This window comes from Silurus aristotelis (assembly GCF_946808225.1).
Source record: "Silurus aristotelis genome assembly, chromosome: 18".
NCBI classification, from domain to species: Eukaryota; Metazoa; Chordata; class Actinopteri; order Siluriformes; family Siluridae; genus Silurus; species Silurus aristotelis.
In genome coordinates, this window is record NC_139591.1 from 10,759,661 (window position 1) to 10,784,116 (window position 24,456).

The following is a 24,456-nucleotide window of genomic DNA, read 5'->3' on the forward strand; positions in this document are numbered from 1 at the left end:
GTAAGTAAAGTAATTACTTCTTTTTTTAAACCATATCTCTTGTTTCACAGAAGTGCAAAAGCTGAGTAAAAAACAAAGTCATCGAGAGGGGAAAAGGCCAGACCTCCTGAGGTACAATCCAGGCACAGCTCAGACACGCAGATGCAAGGATCAACATGAAGAAGACGTATTAAACATTTTTACTGAGTTTGCATACACTTTACAGGAGTCTGTGTCAGATTCGGCCATTAAAATGCCTGCCAGCTCTCCATCAGGTTCAGGCTTGAAATTAAGTAGCAGTGGTAGCCAGTCTGAACTGAGCAATTTTTATTGTAATAATAGTAGCACAGCTTTAATTAATCAACATGGAAGGAGAAACACTGTTAAAAATAAAGAGCAATCAAGCACTGGAACTGGTTCTCAAAAACAACGGAAAATGCGCAAACCTGATCGTGAGATATACCGGCCATGCGGGCGACGGGTTCAGGGTTGTAGAGACTATGACCCAACCAAGGTATTAGAGCAGGTATCACAAGATGTGTTCAAGGCAAAGGATACTGGAAGTAATGAGTTGAGAGGCCAGGTTGATTTATGTGAGAATGTACCTCTGGAAGAGGAAAAAAGAAAAGGGAGGGAAATAAAGGAAGGCTGGAAGAAACTAGGAAATGAAACAAGATTAGACCTTTCTTCTGCAAACATTGATCAGCCCATTGCTAAAATTATAACTAATAAAATTAAGGAACTTAACATTAAGAGCCCCACAGCTCTAAATAAACAAAATAAGGGTGAAAATATGAATACAAAAATAAAGTTAAGTGGTGAGGGCTCGAAGAACAGAACAGGAAGAGGAGTGAGAGAAACATGTGAAGTGAAGGAGAAGAAGAAGGGAATGGAAAAACAATGTTCCAGAGGAGCCAGGGAAAGAGGGTCTAATCAAGCTTCAGAAAAGAGGAAGGAGGGAGTCGAAAAAATTTTACTGACACACCAGCTAGAGAAAAACAGTGAGCCAGTGGTACAAGAACTATTTCAGTGGGGTGCAAAAGGAAAAGATTATAGCCAACAAACAAATGTGAAAAAAGTAAAACACGGAGGCAGTCAGCAAATCGAGAGTGAAAGCGAGAGGCTCAGAAAAGCTCAAGGAACACAACATAGCAAAGTTAATTGTTCTTCCAAGCGCTATTCCAAATCAACTATCAGACGACCTCGTAACCGGACCTATAGCTCAAGTTCATCCAGCAGTGGTATCAGCATCAATGAGCCAGTAGAATATGAAACATACAGGACTAAAGCAGAAAGTGGGGTAGGAGTAAGAGGGCCCATACGTAAGTCTCATGAAAGAATGATTAAGGAGCTGTACCAAGCCACATCAGATGAGCCCAGACAAAGAAGGAAGACAGCTAAAGAAATGTCATCCACAGATTCCTTTGATGAAAATGATGGAATGGAGCAAGTTAGAAGAAGTGGACTTAAAGCTAAAGATATGTTCTCTGATGACAGTAGAACATTAAAAGGAAATACCAGAGGATTGAGTGAAGTTTTGACTGCTGGTCAAGGAGGAGTCTTGAGAGTTTCTTTGAACAGACAGTCTTGCACAGCCTCAGGAACCAGGAAGGACCATATCAAGTGCAAAACTCAAAGCCTTAGAGGCAGAGGCATTTTGGTACTCCCAACGAACACTGAAATAAACACATTCTCAGAACCTGGACCTCGGCTTATGTGTGGGACAAGAAGCAGTACAGGTCTAAGTAGAGGAAGAGGAAGTCGTGGTCGAAGCACCAGGCGGTTGTGGGACCCCAATAACCCTGATAAAAAACCAGCTTTGTTAGGCAGTCAACAATCACAGCAATCATTACTTAGACAGCCACTGTATTTGCAGCATCAAGGTGGATATGGGCCACTGCATTTCCTGGACACTGATGATGAAGCTGCTGGGAGCTCTTCTGTGCACCAGGGGGAGGAATGTCAAAGCCATCATGCTGCCACCATGGGCTTCTACAAATATCAGAATTCCGACAACCCTTATCGCTACCCTTTACCAACCAACAGTCCAAATACAACTCAATTTTACACCTATACATATCAGCTTCCATATCAGTTAACTGGCTCTAATGGGATGGTCCCAAATCCTGGTGTGGCACCATTTTATGGAGTGTATGCTCACAGTGGTCAAGTTTACCCATCAACAGGCATCACCTTTAGCCTAGAGGAGACAGAGGTACAGACAAGAGGGGAACTCAGTAAACATCTGCGAATGGCTGACAGTCAGGAACACCAGCTCAGCAACCTTTTGTCCAGGGAACGACTCAGTCGAGAAGGACTAGACAGAATGGCCCAGCTGAGGTAAAAAACCAAAAACAAATAATTTTACTGATCACATTTGAAATAGGTTGTAAAAAGCGGTTTATAGTATTGTGTTACTAAATCAGCCTAATTGTGCCCCTTTTTCTCTCTCAGAGCTGAGCTCCTAACATTGTACGAGAATATAATTCTAACAGACATCGAGTTCTCTGATACACTGAATGTGGACCAGTTACTATGGAAGAATGTATTTTATCAGGTCATTGAAAGATTCAGACAACTTTTAAAGAACCATGATTCAGATACAGCTCTCCAGATCAGGGCCATGCTTCTAAGCATACTGGAAGAGGTACATGACTTAAATCTTTTCCTAGGTTTATTTCTTTGTTGGTGTGTATGCATGTGTGGTGTGAAAACAGTATTCCAATAGCATGTGTTTATTATTTGTGGCTCATTTGTCTTATTTGTGTTCTAGGGGGAAATGTTTTTTGATTCACTGCTGTTGAAGTTACAAACTGTATTCCATTTTAAACTAGAAGACTACATGGATGGAATGGCAATACGTGCAAAACCTCTACGAAAAACTGTAATGTTAATTTAGAAAGTTATTTTCCTTCCTATTGTCTTTAAATTTAAACCATTTCTGGTTATTAACTCTAATTTTGTTTTTGATTGGCAATATTATTGACCAACATAAAAGCACAGTACTTTCAACAAATGGAAAAACATAGCAAATTGTAGAGATTGCTTTTTGTATACTTTTTGGAATACAACTGGAATCACAGTTTGTTCCAGATTGTTCCACTTTTTAATTAGGTATTCTCATTTATAAATCACAAAAAATAATTGTCATAAAACATATGCATCATAAATTGCATATTTTGCTGTTTCATAAAATGTTTGTGTTAGATCACAAATTATATTTTGCTGTTTATTTTAGGTGAAATATGCTTTGATTAGTGCCCAGCGGTGTATGATCTGTCAAGGAGATGTCGCAAGATACAGAGAACAAGCTAATGATTCTGCTAATTATGGAAAAGCACGCAGGTTAGTTGTTTTGAATAATAGTCTTTAATAATATTTACTAATATATATCTTTATTTTTTACTTTTTTTAATCCCACCCCAAACCTTTCCCTCTATAATGGTATGTATTTAAGATGTTTTAAATATTTTTTTTCTTATTAACAGTTGGTACCTGAAAGCGCAGCAGATTGCACCAAAAAATGGACGACCATACAACCAGCTTGCTGTGTTAGCCGTGTACACTGTGAGAACCCTTTAATTGAACTTTTTTTTTTTTTAAATGTGCTAATGCTTACATTTTCTGGTTGTTATATAGACAATTTTAAAATTCCACTTTTATACCACTGCATGGTAATGTGAATGGTGGAAATAATTATATGATCCCCTGCTGATTTTGTAAGTTTACCCCTACAAAGAAACGAACAGTCTAGAATTCTTATGTTAGGTTTATTTCAAGAGAGACAGTATATAAAAGAAAATCAATAAAAAAGAAAAAACCTTACAGAAAGTTTATAAATTAATTTGTATTTGATGGAGTGTAGGGCTGCAACTAACAATTTATTATTAAATTTTGCTTATTATAATTGCATAAAACCCTAATTCATATTTATATATAAACATGTACTTAAAAAAGGCAAAGTCTTTAATTAAATACCTTTTAGATTTTGTTTCTGTAAAAAAAAAAAAAAAAATATATATATATATATATATATATATATATATATATATATATATATATATATATATATATATATATATATATAATGCGAAAAGATTTTATTGTTTCTATTGCAACACTTGGTTTTATATGGCAGTGTCTATTATCTAAACCTAATAATAAACTGATATAAAAACAGACTATTGATTAACCAAGTAATTCTCATAATTGTTTATGATTTCTTTCATGATTGTAGATGTTTAACATTAATTAAAGAAGCATTAATTTAATTTACATAAACACACTGTCCTAGCCTCTATTTCAATTACATCTTTTTTAATTCCTCGGTACAATGATATGCTCGGATATGTTTGTGTAAGTTTGTGTGTAAGTGTGAGCGAGTCGGGGAGGTGTGCTGCTAAATGTCTGTTTATCACTTCAGTATAGGTTCGAAAAGGAACTAACTTGATTTTTGGTCTGTAACATTACACATTAATATAAAGCAATACAATTTGCAAACCACTATGTAATTGTTGGCAACTCATTATGATATAAGCAGAATAGCATATATTTTAGATTGTCCTGTTATATGAAAATAATGCACCCCAATTAATTTTTAAACAAGGTTTTTCCAAGAAAAGCATGTCCTTTTTTATACATACATTTTTTTTGTTTTCTTTTTAATTTACTTTCTCTTTAACTCACTCACCCACTCACTCACTCACTCACTCACCCACTCACTCACTCACTCACTCACCCACCCACTCACTCACCCACCCACCCACTCACTCACTCACTCACTCACTCACTCACTCACTCACTCACCCTGCACTCACTCACTCACCCTGCACTCACTCACACTGCTTTTCTTCTTGGTAGAAGCGGAAGCTGGATGCTGTTTATTATTACATGCGTAGCCTAGCAGCTAGCAACCCAATCCTCACAGCCAAGGAAAGCCTGATGAGTCTGTTTGAAGAAGTCAAGCGCAAGGTTAAGTAAAAAAATATGCCTGAATGAGTTTTAAAAAATATTTAATCTTAATGTGAACATCATATGCCTCCTCTTTACCTATCATGTAGTACTATAATTATTATTTGAAAAAGTACATGTTCATCCTGGATATTTTTTTTTTTTTTTTTTAGAAAGTTCACTGTAAAAATAATTCCCTTTTGTGTTTCTTCCTTTCACTAGGTTGAACAGATAGAGCACAGGCTAAAAGAGGATGTTGAAAGTGGCACACATGGCCCACGGGGGCATGGAACAGTTTGGAGTCAGGATGCCACCCGGGTGGAAATCTGGTTGCGCCCTTCTGTACGTTCTACAATTGTATCTCGCGTTGAAGGCAGCGAGTCAGGCAGATACTCAAAGCAGGATGGAGGGCTGTGGGAACTGAATGCAAGTGATGTAAGCATTGCATCTGAATCACGGCTTATTTATGAATTTTTCCTGGGTTTTTCCCGGTTTCACAAACTTCAAACCAAAAAACTGAGCGACATAACATTAGACCAATGAAATTTCCGAGCGGTAATGAAAAAACGCACCTCACCAGTGTTCTGAGCTGCACGGCATCGGGAGAAAAAAAAGTTTTTTTTTTAACGCATGACTATGCCAAAAGAAAAACTCAGTCTTGCACACATGCAGTAATAGCGGAAAAATGCGGCGGCAGGCTATTCCCAAAATGCCGCTCTGCTCTTAAAGGAACCACATCATATTTCACCAGTTACACCGTGTAACAGACACTGTCTTTCATTAAAGCCTGTGTAAACTTTATTAGTTTCAATGTAGACACCTGCGGCTTATAGACAGGTGCGGCTTATTTATGTTTAAAATAAAAATCTTTGTCAAATTCAGTGGGTGCACACAGTGCACTATATGGGTGTGCTATATGGATGCGCTTAATAGTCCGGAAATTACGGTACTTGCAATCTCCCTTGTGTTAGTAACTGCTACTGTTTTACAGTACTAGTCAAAATATTTTTTGGCACAGAATCACAAAGAATCATATAACATTGATATTTCAATGTAAATATAAAATATACGCTTAAATGGTTTGTTCATTTTACACATTCTGTAAATTTCATGGCGCTTCATATATTTACATATGTTTAAGCTGTCTATATATATATATATATATATATATATATATATATACACATATTAGTTTATCGCAAAAACAGGCATGTCAACAGGTAAGCACAATGTGGGTTATGTTATGTATTGTTTTGGTGACATTTGTGTTAGTAACCAAAATATTTGTGTGAAATATGTAAATGAGTTTAAATGCACTAAAGATTATAGAAAAGCTTTTTAAAAGCAATTTAGTATGGTATATATTGTAAACTAATTAATTAGTAAAGTTTTTGATGCATTGGCAATGTTTTATTTAAATTAAAAACCAAAAATCCCCATTCTAACATTCTAACAAACATTCTCTGTTGTTCTAGCTCAATAAGAGATTTGTTTTGAGTTTTCTCCACACTCATGGAAAGCTCTTCACTAAAGTGGGGTAAGTTGACATCATATCCCCCAATTTGCTAATGAAAATCTAATTATCTCAGATTACTGTTTTGGCTTTACAGAAATGCGTTTTACATGACGTTTTAAAAATGCAGCCATTTTAGATCTGCTAAAAATAAAACATTGTTTCTTTTTTTTCCTAATAACCAAACCCCCAAGTCTCTTTTTAACTTCAACTGCCATAATATTCACATGATCTTTTGTAGTTCATCTTGGCCATATTCATTGTATTTCTTCTTGTAATTGTTTATTTGCTAGCATGGGGGAAAAAAAAGAATATATTAAGGGCTAGAAATCTCACAATTATAATATCTTCTTTTGGTAGGATGGAGAGCTTCCCATTTGTGGCAACTCGTTTGTTGGAGGAGTTTAAGGCCCTGCTCCAGCATAGCCCCTCTCCTCTCGGAAATACACGCATGCTTCAGATAATTACAATCAACATGTTCACCATTCACTATGCCCAGACCAGAGGTATGCTATAACCACACTATAACCACTCTTTTCACATCAGCTGATCATTTTTGAGCGTCACTGTTTCATCATATCCACATCTGTATTAAAATGATTATAAGCATGTCTATGTTCCAGTCTCCCGACCTTCTGTCTTGGTATTTCTTAATAAGATAAAGGACAGGGAGAGGGACGTTCAATATTGGAAGACCAGTCTACTTCTTTGGGTTTGGCCATGTTTGGGCTACTGGTGCAGCGTTGCACTAAACTTCTTAAAGAAACACCTGCAGGTGACCAGTGATCATACTTTAAAAAAATTACAGAAAATGTCCAAATAAAAAAAAATTATTCACTTAATTTAATAAACCTGACTGTATCGATATTCATTTAGCAGTCCAAATTAAGTAAAATGAATGCTCCTACTAATATTTACATAATATTTAACATTATTTACCTAAAGGTCTGCAAAAATAAAAAAGTGATAAATTATGGTAGAGTAGAATGTAATAAAAACACTTTGTGTGTGTCAGAGCCTATTCCATTGGAGGAGGTTAATGATGAATTGGAGCCCATGGTGCGAGTGTCCACGTTTCCAACCGACTTGCGAGAACTCCTGCCCAGCGTTAAAGTATGGTCTGATTGGATGCTGGGCCACCCAGAGCAATGGAACCCTCCACCATGCAATTTTGAGTCAGTGTGATGCACACATATACAGATACTAGTCATGATTCAATAATATATATATTTTTTTTATTCAACACAGTGACCTCTCTTAAACAAATGTTTTTTATACAAAGACCATGCTGCCATAAAATTTAAAGAAACTGTTTCTTTAGAAACAGTGTTTGAGATCTAGTTTAAATACATCTGATGTCAAGAATTCCAGATATGTATGATGGGATGATATTGTATTATTATAACAATGTTATTAATTGTTATATTCATTATTATTATTATTATTATTATTATTATTATTATTATAAGCAGGTTTATTTTTTTGATTTAATGGAATACTTTACAGGTTCATTCTGACCTTTGGCACTGTGGTTCACATCTCACATTATATTATAATAATTATTTGCTACAATAGCCCAGTGCATTATTGTTTGTTATTTATAAAGTGTATCATAACCTTATATATGAGGTTACAGAACACAATCTACATTCATGTGTATTGTACAACCCTAATTTTCTATGAAGTAGGAATGCTGTGTAAAATATAAATAAAAAACAGCAAGCAATGATTTGCAAATCTCATAAAACTATATTTTATTCACAATCAAACATAAAAAATGACTACCGTAATTTCCAGACTATTAAGCGCACCCAAATATAAGCCTTTCTACATTGAGCCTGTCTACATTGAAACTATTGAACTTTACACAGGCTTTAACGAAAGACAGTGTCTGTAACACGGTTCGTATCTAAACAGTAGCCTACCAAGAAAGTCATTGTTCTCCTCCTTCCTTTCACAACAATTTCTCTCGGGAGTTTTTCTTTTGACATCGTCGTGCGTTTAACAATCACCATCGGTGAAGCTTTTCTCCCGATGCCGTGCAGCTCAGAACACAGGTGAATCGCGTTTTTTCATGCTCGGTTGTTTTCAGCGTGACGAATGGATTTGCATTTGCTGTTGACAGTCCGAGTGAGATGCAGGTCAAACGTCAGAGGAACCTCATCCATATTTATGATGTGGTGCGGCCCGATTCAGTGGGAGCACATCTGATTTGATATAAATAATTTAATTGGTTCACCTGAACCCGTTCGTCAATTTCATTGGTCTATTGTTATGGGGCTCAGTTTTTTTGGCTTGAAGCTTGTGAAACCAGGAAAAATTCAGCAACCAGACTCATCTACTACAAATCCATGTTGTTGTAATAGATGGAGTATGCAGTATAGCATTGTTTTCCTAAAATATTCAAGGCCTTCCCTGAAAAAGACATCTGGATGGAAGCATATGTCACTCTAAACCCTGTATATACTTTTCAGTGTTGATTGTGCCTTTCCAGATTGTGAAAGCTGTCCATTCCATTGGCAGTAATGCATTCCCATTATCTTCAGAGATAGACTATCGAACTGAGTGTTGATAACAAGCTAGATGGTCCCTCTTCTTTTTATTCTAGAGCATATGTGTCAAACTCAAGGCCCGTGGGCCACATCTGGCTCGATGTACAATTATATCTGGCCTGCAAGATCATTTTATATAGATCTATTATTATTGTTATTAATGGCTCAGCGAAATGAAGTGCTGATAACACACAAACTACAGATCCCATAATGCAGCGCTTCAGTGCTGCCTGGGAACATTCCAGCATCAATCAAGTTAGGATTCTGTTGATGTATTCAACCCTATTGTAAAGTTATTGCGAAGCTAGCCCCTCACAATGCCGAAGAGAAAAGTTGATTCTGAGTATATGTTTACTGACATGTGTCATGTGTCTTATTTGTAGAGCTAATGTGGCTGTAATTAATGAATTTTAATCTAAGTTAAATAAGAATTTGACATTTCAGCAGACGTTTTTTACCAGAGCAAAATCACAAAGTGAAGCTTTTGTGAAAGCAAGTTTTATTGTGGCAGAGGAGAAATCAGAGCCAAATCAGCCCGGCCATTTACCGAGGGAGAGTTACTGAAGAGCTGCAGGATTAAGGTGTGCGACGAGATATTTTTATGGAGAGCATAGTTATTTAAAGTTTTTATTTTTTTTAATGGCATAAGAGCAAAGACATCTGATTGTTTTGATTTGTTATTTTAATGTTCATATTTCTAACATATTTCAAACTAAATTTTGACAGGATATTTTTATGGAGAGCAAAATATTTTTAATTATTCAAAGTTCAAGTTAACTTATTCTTGAATAATTCCTGTCTTTTTTAAAAATGTATATTTATGTTAAAAACATTTAGTTTTAGTGTGTTCAGTAAATGTTTTTTCTGTTCGGCCCACGACCTAAAGTGTGCTTTGCTTTTTGGCCCCCTGTGCAATTGAGTTTGACACCCCTGTTCTAGAGGATGCGGCATCAAGAAGAATTACAATTTTTTATTTGTCTGACAACAGAACAGTTTTCCACTTTGTCTCAGTCAATTCTAAATGAGCTTTGGCCTATAGAAAACTGTGGCATTTCTGGATCATGTTCTCAAATGGCTTATTCTTTGCATGAATTAATTATTTGCCTTATCCTGTATTTGTGGATGGCCTGACAAAGATTTAACCTCATGCAGTGATTTAAATTACAGAAACATTCTTGTTTTTATGCAGTGGCCTGAACGTCACAAGCATCCAGGGTTAATTTTTGCACAGAGATTTCTCAAAATTTTTATATACTGTATGTACTGTAGATGATATTTAAAGTCTATTCTGAAATTCTTCCACAATTTGTAGACAGTGTTTCACAGATTGGTGAACTTGTGCCTATCCCTTCTACTCTTATACTCTGGTTGCAAAATGTTTCTCTAGCTGCTTCTCGTTGGTAACACTTACAATTCCAGCCTTTTGTTACCCTCATTCCAACTTTTGTAAAACATGTAACACCTTTTAAATTTAGGATTATCTTTATTTTTTTTTTTATAATATATTTGTTTAGTTTTAACATTTGATGATGTCTGTGTTCTATTGTGAATAAAGTATTAGTTTAAGATTCAGAAATCATTGCATTTTGTTTTGTTTTGCAGTTTTACACATTGTCTCAACTTTCTTTAGAATTGGAGAATCTATTATTTATGGCAAATCTATCATAAGTGAACAATGATCTGTCTGATTTCTGAAAAAACAATAGAGGGTATTCAATAAAATTTTTTTTTCCAGTGGCAGTCCTGATGTGTGGCAGTGCCTTGCAGAATTTTGTAATTCCTTGGCATCTGTATATCATGGTGAGATTCCACTCTTCAAGGCAGATGCTGATGGAGAGAGTGATGAGTTGCGGTTGTTGGTGCTGGAGGAGGACAGGATGCTGGCGGGGTTTGTCCCCTTGTTGGCTGCTCCACAAGAGCCATGCTATATTGAGCCCCAGTCGGATACTGTGAGTCTAAATTGTCTGCAGCACACTGTAACACACATAGCACCATGTTTATTAACAGTGCTTTTACCCAGGTATTAAAATTTTACTACCTTGCCAGTGTATTGCTTAGTAAGTTAACACAGCCTGGACACAGTATACTTACTACAGGGCTATTGAGGCCATACATGCTACATGTACTCCATAACATAATGAAGATAAGTTCTTGAATCCTGCACACAAAATAATGTAAAAAAAAATCCATCTTGGCAAATATTCTCATAAATTACATAAATATTACATAGATTTGTTTAAAACTTCCTTGTGCTGTGTGTAAGCTATTGTACAACAAAATTATACAATTGCCAAAATAAAAATACACTGACTGAGCAGACATTTGCTGTAATTGCCGGACTATAAGCCACTATTTTTTTTCCACGCTTTGAACCTTGCGGCTTAAACAACGAAGCGGCTAATTTATGGATTTTTACCCTAGTTTTTCCCGGTTTCACAAGCTTTATGCCGCCAAAACACTGAGCCCCGTAACATTAGACCAATGAAATTGCCGATCGGGTTAAGGTAAACCAATGAAACTCTTTATATTAAATCAAGCGCGCTCCTACTGAATCGGCCTGCACGACATCATAAATATGAATAAGGTACCTCTGACGTTTGACCTGCCTCTCACTCGGACTGTCAACAGGAAAGGCAATCATTCGTCACGCTGAAAACAACCGGGCATTAAAAAAACGCACTTCAGAAAAGCTTCCACCGATGTTACCAGTGTTATGGCCAGTGACCAGGAGGATTTTTTCACAGGAACAAGGCATTGCTTGTTTTCGACAGCATGAGGGCCCACATAACAGATTCTGTGAAAGAAGGCCTTACGAGGACAAATTTAATTCCAGCTGTGATTCCTGGGGGCATAACAAAGTATTCCAGCCACTCGACATCAGTGTGAATCGTGCATTTAAGGTGGCGCTCCGTGTTCAGTGGGAGGCTTGGATGACAAGTGGGGAGAAATCCTTCACTAAAACGGACCGCATGCGAAGAGCAACTTATGTTCAAGTCTGCCAGTCGATTCTGACAGCGTGGAGCACTGTCAAAAAATCCACTATATTCAACAGGTTTTGAAAGAGCAACTTATGGTCAAGTCTGCCAGTGGATCCTGACAGCGTGGAGCACTGTCAAAAAATTCACTATAATCAACGGGTTTTGAAAAGCGTATTGAAGCACAAGCTCAAATTTGCCTCCAGATGAAAATGACGAGCGCAACATTGAAAATGATCCTGAGAAAACACCGGATTAACCAATTCTGAGGCAGTTCAACTAGGACACCGAAGGAGATGACTTTAGTGGTTTCAGTGCGCAGGAGGAGGAACACAGTGACCAATGACTTTCTTGGTAGGCTACTGTTTTGTTACAAGCTGTGTTACAGGCACTTCTTTCGTTAAGCCTGTGTAAAGATCATTTGTTTCAATGTAGGCACTTGCGGCTTATAGACATGTACGGCGTATTTATGTAAAAAAAATTATAATTCTGTGGGTGCGGCTTATATTTGGGTGCGCTTAATAGTCCGGAACTTAAAATTGAAACTGTCAAAAAAGTCCATCCCCCACAAACAATCCCCCTTAGTCACCTTATTCATTTTCTAGGGTCTGACTACCAGAGGAATATTGAAGCCAGAGTTCTGCACTTCAGTCAGAAGAGTTTAACTAGCAAATATCAAAATGTGTTTATACAGTAGCTAGCCAGCCAGTAAATCAGATATACTAAATGTAAGCAAACACTATTTCATTGTCAATTTATGAGGCTTGGTAGCTCAAGCTGTGATGCATTTTTTTCTATCTTCTGCTAGCCAGTTTTCTGTTATCGTACAGAAGTACAGTACTGGTCATATTTTAGTAATATTGTCAAATCTATTTGAAGAAATATCAAATCGTTGTACTTACAATTAAATCAATGTCGAAAAATGTCATTAAAAAATGTTTGCATTTATTTCAGCTTATGACCACAACAAAATTATAGTTTATATACTTTTTTCGAATGTATAATATATACATAAAATTATCCCGAATTTCTAATTAATTCCCATAAATTTCTGTAAATATTGATAAATTCCTGTTAAGTTTCCAATTTGGATTATTTCCCAAATTCCCCAGATGAATTTCTCATATAAATTTACTGGAAATATTCTACCTCTTTGCATATTTAGTTTGAACTAATAAATATAGTGTATACTAGGGATGGTAGGGTGGAGATTTGTGCCATGCAATTTTAGTGCTTCCACTAAAAACACTGAATTATTATTATTTTCTTTTTTGTATGTGGCAAGTGAACAAAAATTAGCATATCTACTTTAAAAGCTGGCATTTGGACATGCACTGAGATTTATAATGGTGAATGTAAAACACATGATTTCAAATTGTTCCTTGAATTAAATTTTTTCATCCCCAAACAATATAATTTAGTTGGGTTGGTGAGTTGCACTATTTAGTGTATGGCTGCTGCTACTTTTTATTTTAGTAAAAAGTAAAAAATTTTTAGTAAAGGTTATTATTCCATTGATTAATCACAAGTATCTTTTCTTAATTTGAGAGCAAAAGTAAATGAGAGGAAATAAGACCGGTCTCAAGTCATTTGTTTTGCTTTTTTTTTTTTATATTTTTATAAATTTTTATTGCTGATATTCCATACAAGAATATCGGTGAAAACTAAAACCATTTAGTGCGTTTATAATAAATCAGAATATACAAATGCAGTTGCATTCAAAAAAGTCCCTCTGCAGTGTATGTGGGTACAGTAGGTTATGGAGAAACTATTTCTTTAATGGAACTCATTGCTATTCTCATTCATGCATTTATTTATTAAATCTCACACAATATCGTGATGTGGTATTCTTTCCACCGACTAAATCCGTGTATTTATCGCCAGCTTTAAAAACATGCTCCACTACCTACACTACATGACCACTGCATTTTTGAACGCAGTGTATATAAATATAATATCTTCTTCTTTCGTCTTCTCCCATTAGGGGTCACCACAGCAGATCATCTGTCTCCATACCCCCCCTGTCCTCTACATCTGCCTTGTTTAACCCAACTACCTGCATGTCTTCCCTCACCACATCCATAAGCCTCCTGCTTGACCTTCCTCTTTTCCTTCTTCCTGGTGGCTCCATCCTCAGCATTCTCCTAACGATATACGGACATGGGGTATATAGTTAGGAGAATGCTGAGGATGGAGCCACCAGGAAGAATGCCACTTAATGCCACTGTTTCTAAACCATACAACATTGCAGGTCTCACCACAGTCCTATAAACTTTCACTTTCATTCTTGCAGATACCCTACTATCACAAATCACTCCTGACACTCTTCTCCACCCACTCCACCCTGCCTGCACTCTTTTCTTCACTTCTCTAACACACTCTCCATTACTTTGCACTGTTAAACCCCAGGTACCTGAACTCCTCCACCTCTTTTTACTGCAACCTCACCACTCCACTGCCCATCTCATTCACACACATGTACTCTGTCTTACTCCTACTGACTTTCATTCCCCTTTTCTCCAGCGTGTACCTCCACCTCTCCAGGCTTTTTTCAACCTGCTCCCTACTCTCACCACAAATAAATAAATATATAAATAAAATATAAAAATATATTTTAAATTTTTTTATAAATGGTAACAACACTGTATGGTGTGGTGTTTTGTTAAATGGACTAAGCAAAGCATCTATTTAATTGAATGAAATTTTTAAATCAAATTTCTCGAGTTATTCAAGGAATTGTTACAGCCCTAGTTTAGTGCATATGTGCTATATCATGGAAACAAACACAAACAGGCTATTTAGCATATCACAAAAGGTAATGTGTTTACTACGAACAAAAGCACACAATGTTTTGAAGTGATTTGATGTTTTCTTGTTTTTGCAGGCCATGGCAGCTGACTGTAAGAGAGTGACTGTGCTAAAATACTTTCTTGAAGCCCTTTGTGGCCAGGAGGAACCTCTGCTTGTCTTTAAAGACGGAAAGTATGTTTCCATACCATCGCTGGACCCTCCCAGCCAAGCAGCTGATCACAAGACCCAATTGCAACACAATGATCCATATCAGGTCAGAAAACACCTATCTGCCATTAAAGCAGGTAGAGAAATCTTTGTGTGCAATGAACAAGGGTAAAAATCAATATTGGATGGCTGTGATGTTTTGGCCCCAGGCAAAACATCATTAAAAACAGGTGCATGGGCTCAGAAGACAGGTCCAGAATCATTGTATGTGAACACAGTTTGCCATGTTATCCACAAATGCAGGTTAAGGCTCTATCATGCATAGAAGAAGCCATATGTAAACATGATCCAGAAATGGCACCACCTTCTCTGGGCCTCGTTTAAAAAGTGTTTTGTGGCCAGACAAATCAAAATTTGAAATTCTATGGACACCATATCCTCTAGACTGAAGAGAAGGACCCTCTGACAGTGCTCAGTATCACTTATCAGTGTTCAGTTTAATAGCGCGCATCTCTGATGGAATGGGGGTGTATTAGTGCCGATGGAATAGGCAGCTTGCACATCTGGAAAAGCACCGTATATATATATATATATATATACATACATACACACACACACACACACACACACACACACAGGTTTTAAAGCAACATAAACTTCTATTCAGATGATGTTTAACTGGCAAAACATGACGTGGTCTGATGAATATAAGTTTCTGCTGATAAACAATACCCTGCTAAAAAAAAAAGGCCATTGCCATTAGAGAACACCATTCCCAAGAAGGGCTATACTTGCTCTGCAATAAGGGGACAGAGTTAATCATAGACATGCTGAACATGCTCCGATGCACTGTATGTATTGGCACTACTATAATAGCACGTTTACCTTTTCAGCAGTTTGTGCCACCATCGATCTTCTGTTGGTAGTTCCTAATCACTGCATCCTGAGACACTCCATACAACCTGCTGTTTGAAAGATGCCTTGTCTTAGTTGACTATCCAGCACAATCTGACCCTTGCCAAAGTTGCTCAGATCCCTAAATTTGCACAATATTTGACCAGTTTCCAACATATCTACTTTAAGAACTGTATATCCCACTATATATCCCACATTTTTCCACTGTTATTAATTTATTATTATATGATGTATATGAAAATGTAATAATAATGGGGACTGTATAATATGCTTGTGGGTTTTCCAGGACAACTGTATGATCATGGAGGACATATCACTATCCACGTCAGAAGGAGAAATTGATGAAGGGATGGATGATAATGACGATGAGAATGATATCCGAGAGCTGAGAGCTCGGCTTTAGTGCACAAACTAGCAGAACAACAGAAACGGATAGAGAAAATTAAGGTGCAAAAATACAATTTACATTGTAACAACCCCCCCCCCCCCCCCCCCACACACACACACACACACACACTAACATTATCCTCCTGGTAACTGTATGATCATTCACGTCAGGCTGTGCTACAAACTGGAAGTCAGCTGGAGCTTCAGATCAGGCCTTTCTATCTTGTCCCTGACACAAACTGCTTTATTGATCACCTGGAGGGATTGAAAAGACTGTTAGTGTGTGGCACATACATATTGGTGGTTCCACTGATAGGTAAGTAATTAGGGTTTTTTATATTTTTCTAATATATTTATTGTATAAAAATTAAAGGATTCATTCAAATACTCAAAAATTTTTTTTCCCCTGTCATGTTGCTCAGTGATCACAGAGCTGGATGGCTTGGCTAAAGGGCAAGAGTGCCATAATGTAGACTCAAGAGGCCCATGCCAGGACAGTGCAGCCCATGCCAGGACAGTGCAGGAATGTGCTAAAGCAGCAGTGTATTTCTTGGAAAAGAGCTTTGAGGCCAGAGAGCCTGGTCTGAGAGCAATCACTAGCAGAGGAAACCAGTTAGAGTCAATAGCCTTCCGTAGTGAGGACACCTCTGGACATAAGGTTTGTGCATATTTTCTACATACTTTAAAAACATAAAATTATGGTGTACTTAGTATAGTATCAGCAATGGTATCAGTTGTTTATATAGTTTCATTTTAATTTGTTTAGGTTTTCACAGGTTTAAAGTGGAATCACTTTTACCAAAATATTTTTTTCAAAATCTAAGAGGAAAAGAATGTTTATTGTCCAGACATAATATTTACATTCAATAAAATTGGGAAATAAAACATGGAATAAGAAAGGACAAAAATATATGTTGACTATAATAGGGCTGCAACTAACGATTATTTTGATTGTGGGTTTTTTTTTTTTTTTTTTTTTATTAACTGGATTAAAAAAAATATATATATATTTACATTTACATTTGATATTTTGCTTATTATAACTACAGTACAGACCAAAAGTTTGGACACACCTTCTCATTCAAAGAGTTTTCTTTATTTTCATGACTATGAAAATTGTAGATTCACACTGAAGGCATCAAAACTATGAATTAACACATGTGGAATTATATACATAACAAAAAGGTGTGAAACAACTGAAAAATTTCATATTCTAGGTTCTTCATAGTAGCCACCTTTTGCTTTGATTACTGCTTTGCACACTCTTGGCATTCTCTTGATGAGCTTCAAGAGGTAGTCACCTGAAATGGTCTTCCAACAGTCTTGAAGGAGTTCCCCGAGAGATGCTTGGCACTTGTTGGCCCTTTTGCCTTCACTCTGCGGTCCAGCTCACCCCTAAACCATCTCGATTGGGTTCAGGTCCGGTGACTGTGGAGGCCAGGTCATCTGGCGCAGCACCCCATCACTCTCCTTCTTGGTCAAATAGCCCTTGATGCCTTTAGTGTGACTCTACAATTTTCATAGTCATGAAAATAAAGAAAACTCTTTGAATGAGAAGGTGTGTCCAAACTTTTGGTCTGTACTGTAGTTATAATAAGCAAAATATCAGATGTATATGAATATATATAAATATTTTTTTAATCCAGTTAATAAAAAAAAAAAACAATCAAAATAATCGTTAGTTGCAGCCCTAGTATAGTCAACATATATTTTTGTCCTTTCTTATTCCATGTTTTTGAATGAGAAGGTGTGTCCAAACTTTTGGTCTGTACTGTATATAAAACCCTAATGCAAAAGCCACACAGTGAGTTTAACTATATTTAATTTTGACATTTTAAAGCTTATAGTGGCTTATTGTTGAGGAGTGCATGGGGGATTTCTCCTTTGAATAAATTCACTCATGCTGGGTTGTTTCTTTCTGTTAAAGAATTAAAGAATCCCACCCCCCCCCCCCCCAAAAAAAAAACAAACAAAAAAAAAACCCAAACAAACAAACAGCATTTGAGTATGCAAGGTGAGGCAATTTGTGGAAATCAACATTTGTAATGCATTTTGCAGATGGCAAGTTGAAAACTATGCTTAAATAAAATCTAGATAAAATATAATACATTATTTTGACAATTTTTGTTTAAAACAATTTACATTTTGTTTATATGTGAAGATAAATGTATCTAGAATATATAATTAATTTAATCTTGTATAATAATTAAATAATATATGCATTAATCTAATATATACAAACAAAAAAACCCCAAATTATTTGAATGTAATAAAAACGCAGTAAATCATGTTTGAAAACATAAGTTACTGTTGTGGTAGACAAATGCTATAATAAGATAATGGAAACCTGGTCATCTGTTGCAGTCGTTCATTACTCTCTTGCTTGGACATATGGCTCGTAAATAACATAGAGGGACTGTTTGGGGTCACTGTTTGGTTTCAAGTCGCTGCAAAATGCTGTGGTAGCCATGATTAAGCGATCCCCTGTTAGATGTCAACTATGAGTGGTGTCACTTTACAATACAAACACGGCCTATAATATAGTCCCACCCCTGACACTTGATTGACACACAAATGCAAACTGTACAAGGTTTTGGAAATTCAAACGCAAAAGGAATTGTGATTCCTTTGGAGTTTTGGCAGGCTACATACGTGACAAAGTAAAAAAGTAAACATGGTAATAATATTGCTATTTTAATATGACATGGTCATAACTCGAAAGACACAGGAAATACAGTTACTTTGCTTTTCCATTTGAAATTTGGCAGTCACTGTGCGTTATCAAAACCGAAAACGCAAACCGTAACGCAAGATTTGATACATCGCAAATACAATTTGCAATTCCTTTTAAATATTGTCTGAAATATCCTTCCATATGTAAAATTTGGAGAGAGAATTAGATTAACATTCGGAGAGAGAATGAGAATAACATTTGGAGAGAGAATGAGTAAAAAATTTGGAGAGAGAATACTAGTAACTTTTTGGAACTATATTGTTAGTGAGCCTTCAACCATCTGTGTTTTAGGTTGCAGGTAGGCATGGGTACAAAAACCTGGTAACCAGTGAACTGAATGGAGGAGCTTGTTCAATAAATGTTTAATTTAAGCAATTTTCTGTATCACGTCTTATTAATTAAGAATTAGATTTTATGACGTAGGGGAAAAAAGAAAACCAATCCAATTGATTTTTATTTGTATAGCGCTTTTAACAATGAACATTGTCTCAAAGCAGCTTTACACAGATAATGTGGTGATTAAAAGTAAATATGTTCTTTATAAGTAAGTTTGTCCCTGATGAGCAAGCCGGTGGCGACTGTGGCAAGAAAAAACTCCCCGAGATGGCATAAGGAAGAAACCTTGAGAGGAACCAGACTCAAGACGGAACCCATCCTTATCTGGGTTGCACCGAATGTCCATTTGTAGCAGATATACGATGTCGCGGGGTACAGTGATGATGATCAGAAGCGAAAAGTTGTCCTGAGTCGGTGTAGGAGACTGTTGACATATTAACTACAGTCCAATCCATCCTCAAAGCTCCCGTTCTTACTCTGGAATTTCATGGAACCACCCAAGGCGTTGATGAGAAACCATCCCAAGCTGCACAGAGTGGCCTCCAGTCGAAGAGAACACTATCAAGAGGTAGGCCTGGACGAAGTGGGAAGATCCACAAAGGGGAGAGGGGCAGGAACAGTGGTCACTGTAGCCTCAGGAGCATGTTTAACTCGACCGAGAGCGAGAGAAGAGAAGAGAAGAGAAGAGAAGGATATGGATTATTTTGTGTCCTTATTGTTGTATGAAAGTTAATATCACTGTTCAGTTTGGACTCCGGCAAGACTTGCTATGGCAGCATAACTACAAGGGAGAACCAGAAGGTAACACAGAAATGAGGGATCTCTGGGATAAGAGACGACCCACCACACCACCGTCAATGAACCTGAGTGAACTTGTGAATGTGAGGGGACGACAGCATACAAATATCCCAGTTCATCAAACACTCTATATCCATGTTCCCTCCAGATCTGCGCATTTTCCTAAGAAAAAATCTACTGTTCAACCTCGACTTGAACACTGAGACTGTGTCTGAGTCCCGAACACTGATTGAAAGGCTGTTCCATAACTGTGAGGCTTTATAAGAGAAAGATCTGCCCCCTGCTGTAGTTTTCATTATTTAAAGGAACCAACAGATAGCCTGCACCTTTTAATCTAAGTAGGCGTGGAGGATCATACAGTAAAACCCCGTTGTACGAGCATAATTCGTTCTTGAAAATTGCTTGTAGGTACATTTGCTCGCTCGTTCGAACTGATTTTCCTCATAAGAATGAATGTAAAAGCGATATAATCCGTTCCGAGATCTCATTCGATTGCTTATTTCTGCAATTAAATAGTATGTGTAGCCTTTTTTAAACAAACAAATACACCGCAAATTATCGTAATGTAAACATAATTTAACACTTATTCATGTGGTAGTGGTTGATTGGTAGTGTGAGAAACACACCACGCTCATAACCTCCTCGGTTTCCATGGAAATTCTATTTACTTTCGTTTTCACAGCACCATCACTGATTTTCTTGGGAGACATTTTTCAAGATTTCTAGTGAAATAAAAATATAAAACTAAAAAAAGTTATGCTTTTCCTGCACTGTACAATGAGAGCGACCGAGTGATACATCATCAACTAAGCGACTGATGCTTCCCTCCGCCGAAAGCGGTGAACCGGCAGCGTGGGTTTGCTCGTGCCTTCGAAATTTGCTCGTGAAATAGGGTAAAATTTTGCGAGCAAGGTCGCTCGTATCTCCGTTTGCTCGTACTATAGGTTGCTCGTACAACAGGGTTTTACTGTACAGGTAAAGAATTTCACTCAGATACTGCGGTGCAAGACCGTTAAGTGCTTTATACGTCGGTAGTAGTATTTTATAATCAATGCAAGATTTGATTGGGAGCCAGTGTAGACTGATTAAAACAGGAGTGATGTGGTCATATTTTCTAGATCTAGTGAGGACTGTTGCTGCTGCATTCTGAACTTTATGCACTTACTCAAACACCCAGGCAGTAAAGCGTTACAGTAGTCTAATCTAGAAGTAACAAAGCATGAACTAGTTTTTCTGCATCCTGTAATGACATCATATTGCTAATTTGAAATATTGAATATTTCTAAGGTGAAAGAAGGCGATCCTGGTGATATTATTCACGTGAGCCTCGAAGGAAAGACTAGGGTCAATAATAACACCAAGGTCTTTGACAGCCGTACACGCTGAGACAGAAACACCATCCAGAGATGCTACGTAATCGGAAAGTTTGCTTCTAGCTGCATGTGGTCCTAGTAAAAGTACTTCCGTCTTATCTGAGTTGAGCAGAAGAAAGTTATCAAGCATCCACTGTCTAATGTCCTTTACACACTTCTCAATATTGTTAAGCTGATCTCTCTCATCTGGCTTTGCTGAAATATACAACTGCGTATCATCAGCATAGCAATGGAAGCTAATATCATGTTTATGTATGAATTCACCGAGAGGCAGCATATATAAAGAGAAAAGCAGTGGGCCTAAGACAGATCCTTGAGGAACACCAAACTTTACCTCAGAGAGTCTGGAGAACTCACCATTTACATCAACAAACTGATAGCGATCAGTCAAATAAGACCTGAGCCAAGAGAGAGCTGTTCCCTTTATTCCAACATCCTTCTTAAGTCTAGCAAGTAGTATAGTGTGATCAATGGTGTCAAAAGCTGCACTATGGTCGAGCAAACCAAGTAAAGAGACAAAACCCTGATCAGAGTCCAATAACAGGTCATTTACCACCTTAACTAGTGCCGTCTCTGTGCTATGATGAGGCCTAAATTCTGACTGATACATTTAAAAAATGTTATTCATAAGTAGATGTGAGCATAACTGCTGTGCTACAACCTTTTCTAAAATTTTTAAATAAAGGGGAGACTTGATATTGGTCTGTAGTTGGACAGCTAACATGGGTCAAGGTCAGGTTTCTTAATTAGGGATTTAATAACTGCCAGTTTGAAGGATTTAGGTACATAACCAGTGCTAATGGAAGAGTTTATTATTTTTTTAAACGGGTTCAATTACCTCTGGAATTATCTGTTTAAGGAAACTTGTAGGCAAGGGATCGAGAATGCAGGTTGATGATTTTGATGAGGAAATTAATGAAATTAAGTCATTCTCATGAATAGGAGTGAAGCTTTATAGTTGATTGTCCAGTGACACTGCTGTCTACAGCGTTACTTGTAAAATAATTTGGATTTATATTAACCGGCTGGAATTCTTGCCTGATGTTTTCAATTTTATTATTTAAAAAGTTCATGAAATCATTACTACCTAATGATGGTGTGCATGTTAGTGCAGTGTTTTTATTTCCTGTTAATTTTGCTGCCGTGCTGAATAAAAATCTAGGATTATGCTTGTTATTTTCTATGAGGGTGGAGAAATATGCTAATCTAGCAGCACTGAGATTTTCTATAATTTAGGAGGCTCTCCTTCCATGCTATTTGAAATACTGTTAATTTTGTTTGATGCCATTTACGTTCTAATTTTCGAGTGGTCTGTTTTAAGGTGCGAGTATGATCATTATACCACTGTGCTATTTTTTTCTCCCTTATCATTTTGGTCTTAAGGGGGGCTACATCATCTAGAGTATAACGTAACATTGATTCTAGGTATTCAGTGGCCCAGTCAAGCTCTGCGGGGTCAGACGGAGATCTATTTAATATCGTAATTTCTGGAAGATTATTGATAAAACGCGGTGCTGTAGCTGACGTGAAAGTACGCTTAACACGGTAACGTGGTGAGGTAGTAATGCAATGACTGAGGCAGATTATAAAAGAGATGAGATAATGGTCTGAAATAGCTTCAGACTGTGGAATTATGACTAATTTTTGTATTTTTAATCCAAATGTTAACAAATCGAGAGTGTGTCCACCACTATGAGTGGGTCCTATAACATTCTGATGAACATTCTAATTCCAACTGAATCTAGAATGGACACAACTGCTGCTCTTAAGGAGTCTTCCTGATTATTAAAATGAATATTAAAGTCACCAATTATTAATGCTTTGTCTAAAGAAGTAGCTAAATTTGTGATGAATGGATTCTATGAGAAAATCAGAGTAGGGCCCTGGGGGTCTATAAATAATAATTAGTGGAATTGACTGACTGGACCTGCTTTTGGACACTGAATATTTTATGTTGGTGTAAAGAACTTTAAATGTTTTACATTTGTGTTTAGTCTTTTGTGTGACGCTTAGATTATTATTAAAAATAGCTGTGACTCCGCCTCCTTTGCCATTTAGACAGGGTTGGTGTATGTAACTATACCCAGGAGGTCTCACTTCATTTAATGCTACATATTCAATTGGTTTAATCCACGTTTCTGTCAAACACATTATTTTAAACTTCTAGTCGGTAATAATTTTGTTTATAGTAAGCGCTTTTGACGTGAGAGATCTAATATTCAGCAATCCTATCTTTAGATCAGAGGTGCTGGCTGTGTGTTCAGTCCTGTTTAATTTAATGTTAATCAGGTTACTAAAACAGACTTTCTGAGAACCAGCCGAACATATCGGCCAAACATATCGGCCAAAAATTGGCATCATATATCTCCATCGGCTGCCCTGATTTCTAAATATCGGCAGCGACAAGAGAAAAACCCATTTCGGTCGACCTCTAGTTAGAACCCAATGACTTAAATTTGGATTTCTCAGACCACAGGACAGTTTTCCACTGATCTAATGTTTATTTCTATGTGTTTCTTGGTCCAAGCATACGTATCTTTTCTACTTCTTGTACTTTCTAAAGTAACGGTTTCTTTGCCACAATTCCACCAGACTCGCACAGTCACCTCTGAACAGTAGATGTTGAAATATGTCTACCATCTGCAACTTCAAGAAGCATTTATATTCTGTAAATCTGCAGTTTGCAGAATGTGTGCTAAGCTGTCATCAAAGCTAACCTATTCCCACCCTTATGATGGTCTCTAGCTAGCATTTTACACCATATTAGGATCAGTGATGACCAAACAAAGCAGTGGTTTTACACATTGAATAGAATTGTAGCAGGTTATTACTTGTATTATTTAGGGTCCAAGCACTGAAGATGGAAGAGATTTGCATCAAGATTTATTAGTATTTATTTATTTAAAAACAAATAACAGGACATGCCTTTACTGTGGCACATAAGGAGAGAGAATGAGAATAACATTTGGAGAGAGAATGAGTAAAA

General features: G+C 36.9%; 1 protein-coding gene across 1 annotated transcript in view; it reads left to right on the forward strand.

Moving 5' to 3' along the window:
• The window catches only part of smg6 (SMG6 nonsense mediated mRNA decay factor), a 39,921-nt gene that overhangs the window by 844 nt on the left and 14,621 nt on the right, over positions 1-24,456 (forward strand). The window contains 17 exon segments of the mRNA XM_083569028.1: positions 51-2,319; positions 2,434-2,626; positions 2,753-2,863; positions 3,218-3,324; positions 3,468-3,546; positions 4,840-4,950; positions 5,152-5,364; positions 6,405-6,466; positions 6,803-6,948; positions 7,101-7,217; positions 7,458-7,617; positions 10,730-10,943; positions 14,854-15,033; positions 16,129-16,237; positions 16,240-16,289; positions 16,401-16,545; positions 16,652-16,887. Coding sequence (XP_083425154.1) covers positions 51-2,319; positions 2,434-2,626; positions 2,753-2,863; positions 3,218-3,324; positions 3,468-3,546; positions 4,840-4,950; positions 5,152-5,364; positions 6,405-6,466; positions 6,803-6,948; positions 7,101-7,217; positions 7,458-7,617; positions 10,730-10,943; positions 14,854-15,033; positions 16,129-16,237; positions 16,240-16,289; positions 16,401-16,545; positions 16,652-16,887 — 4,502 coding nt within the window.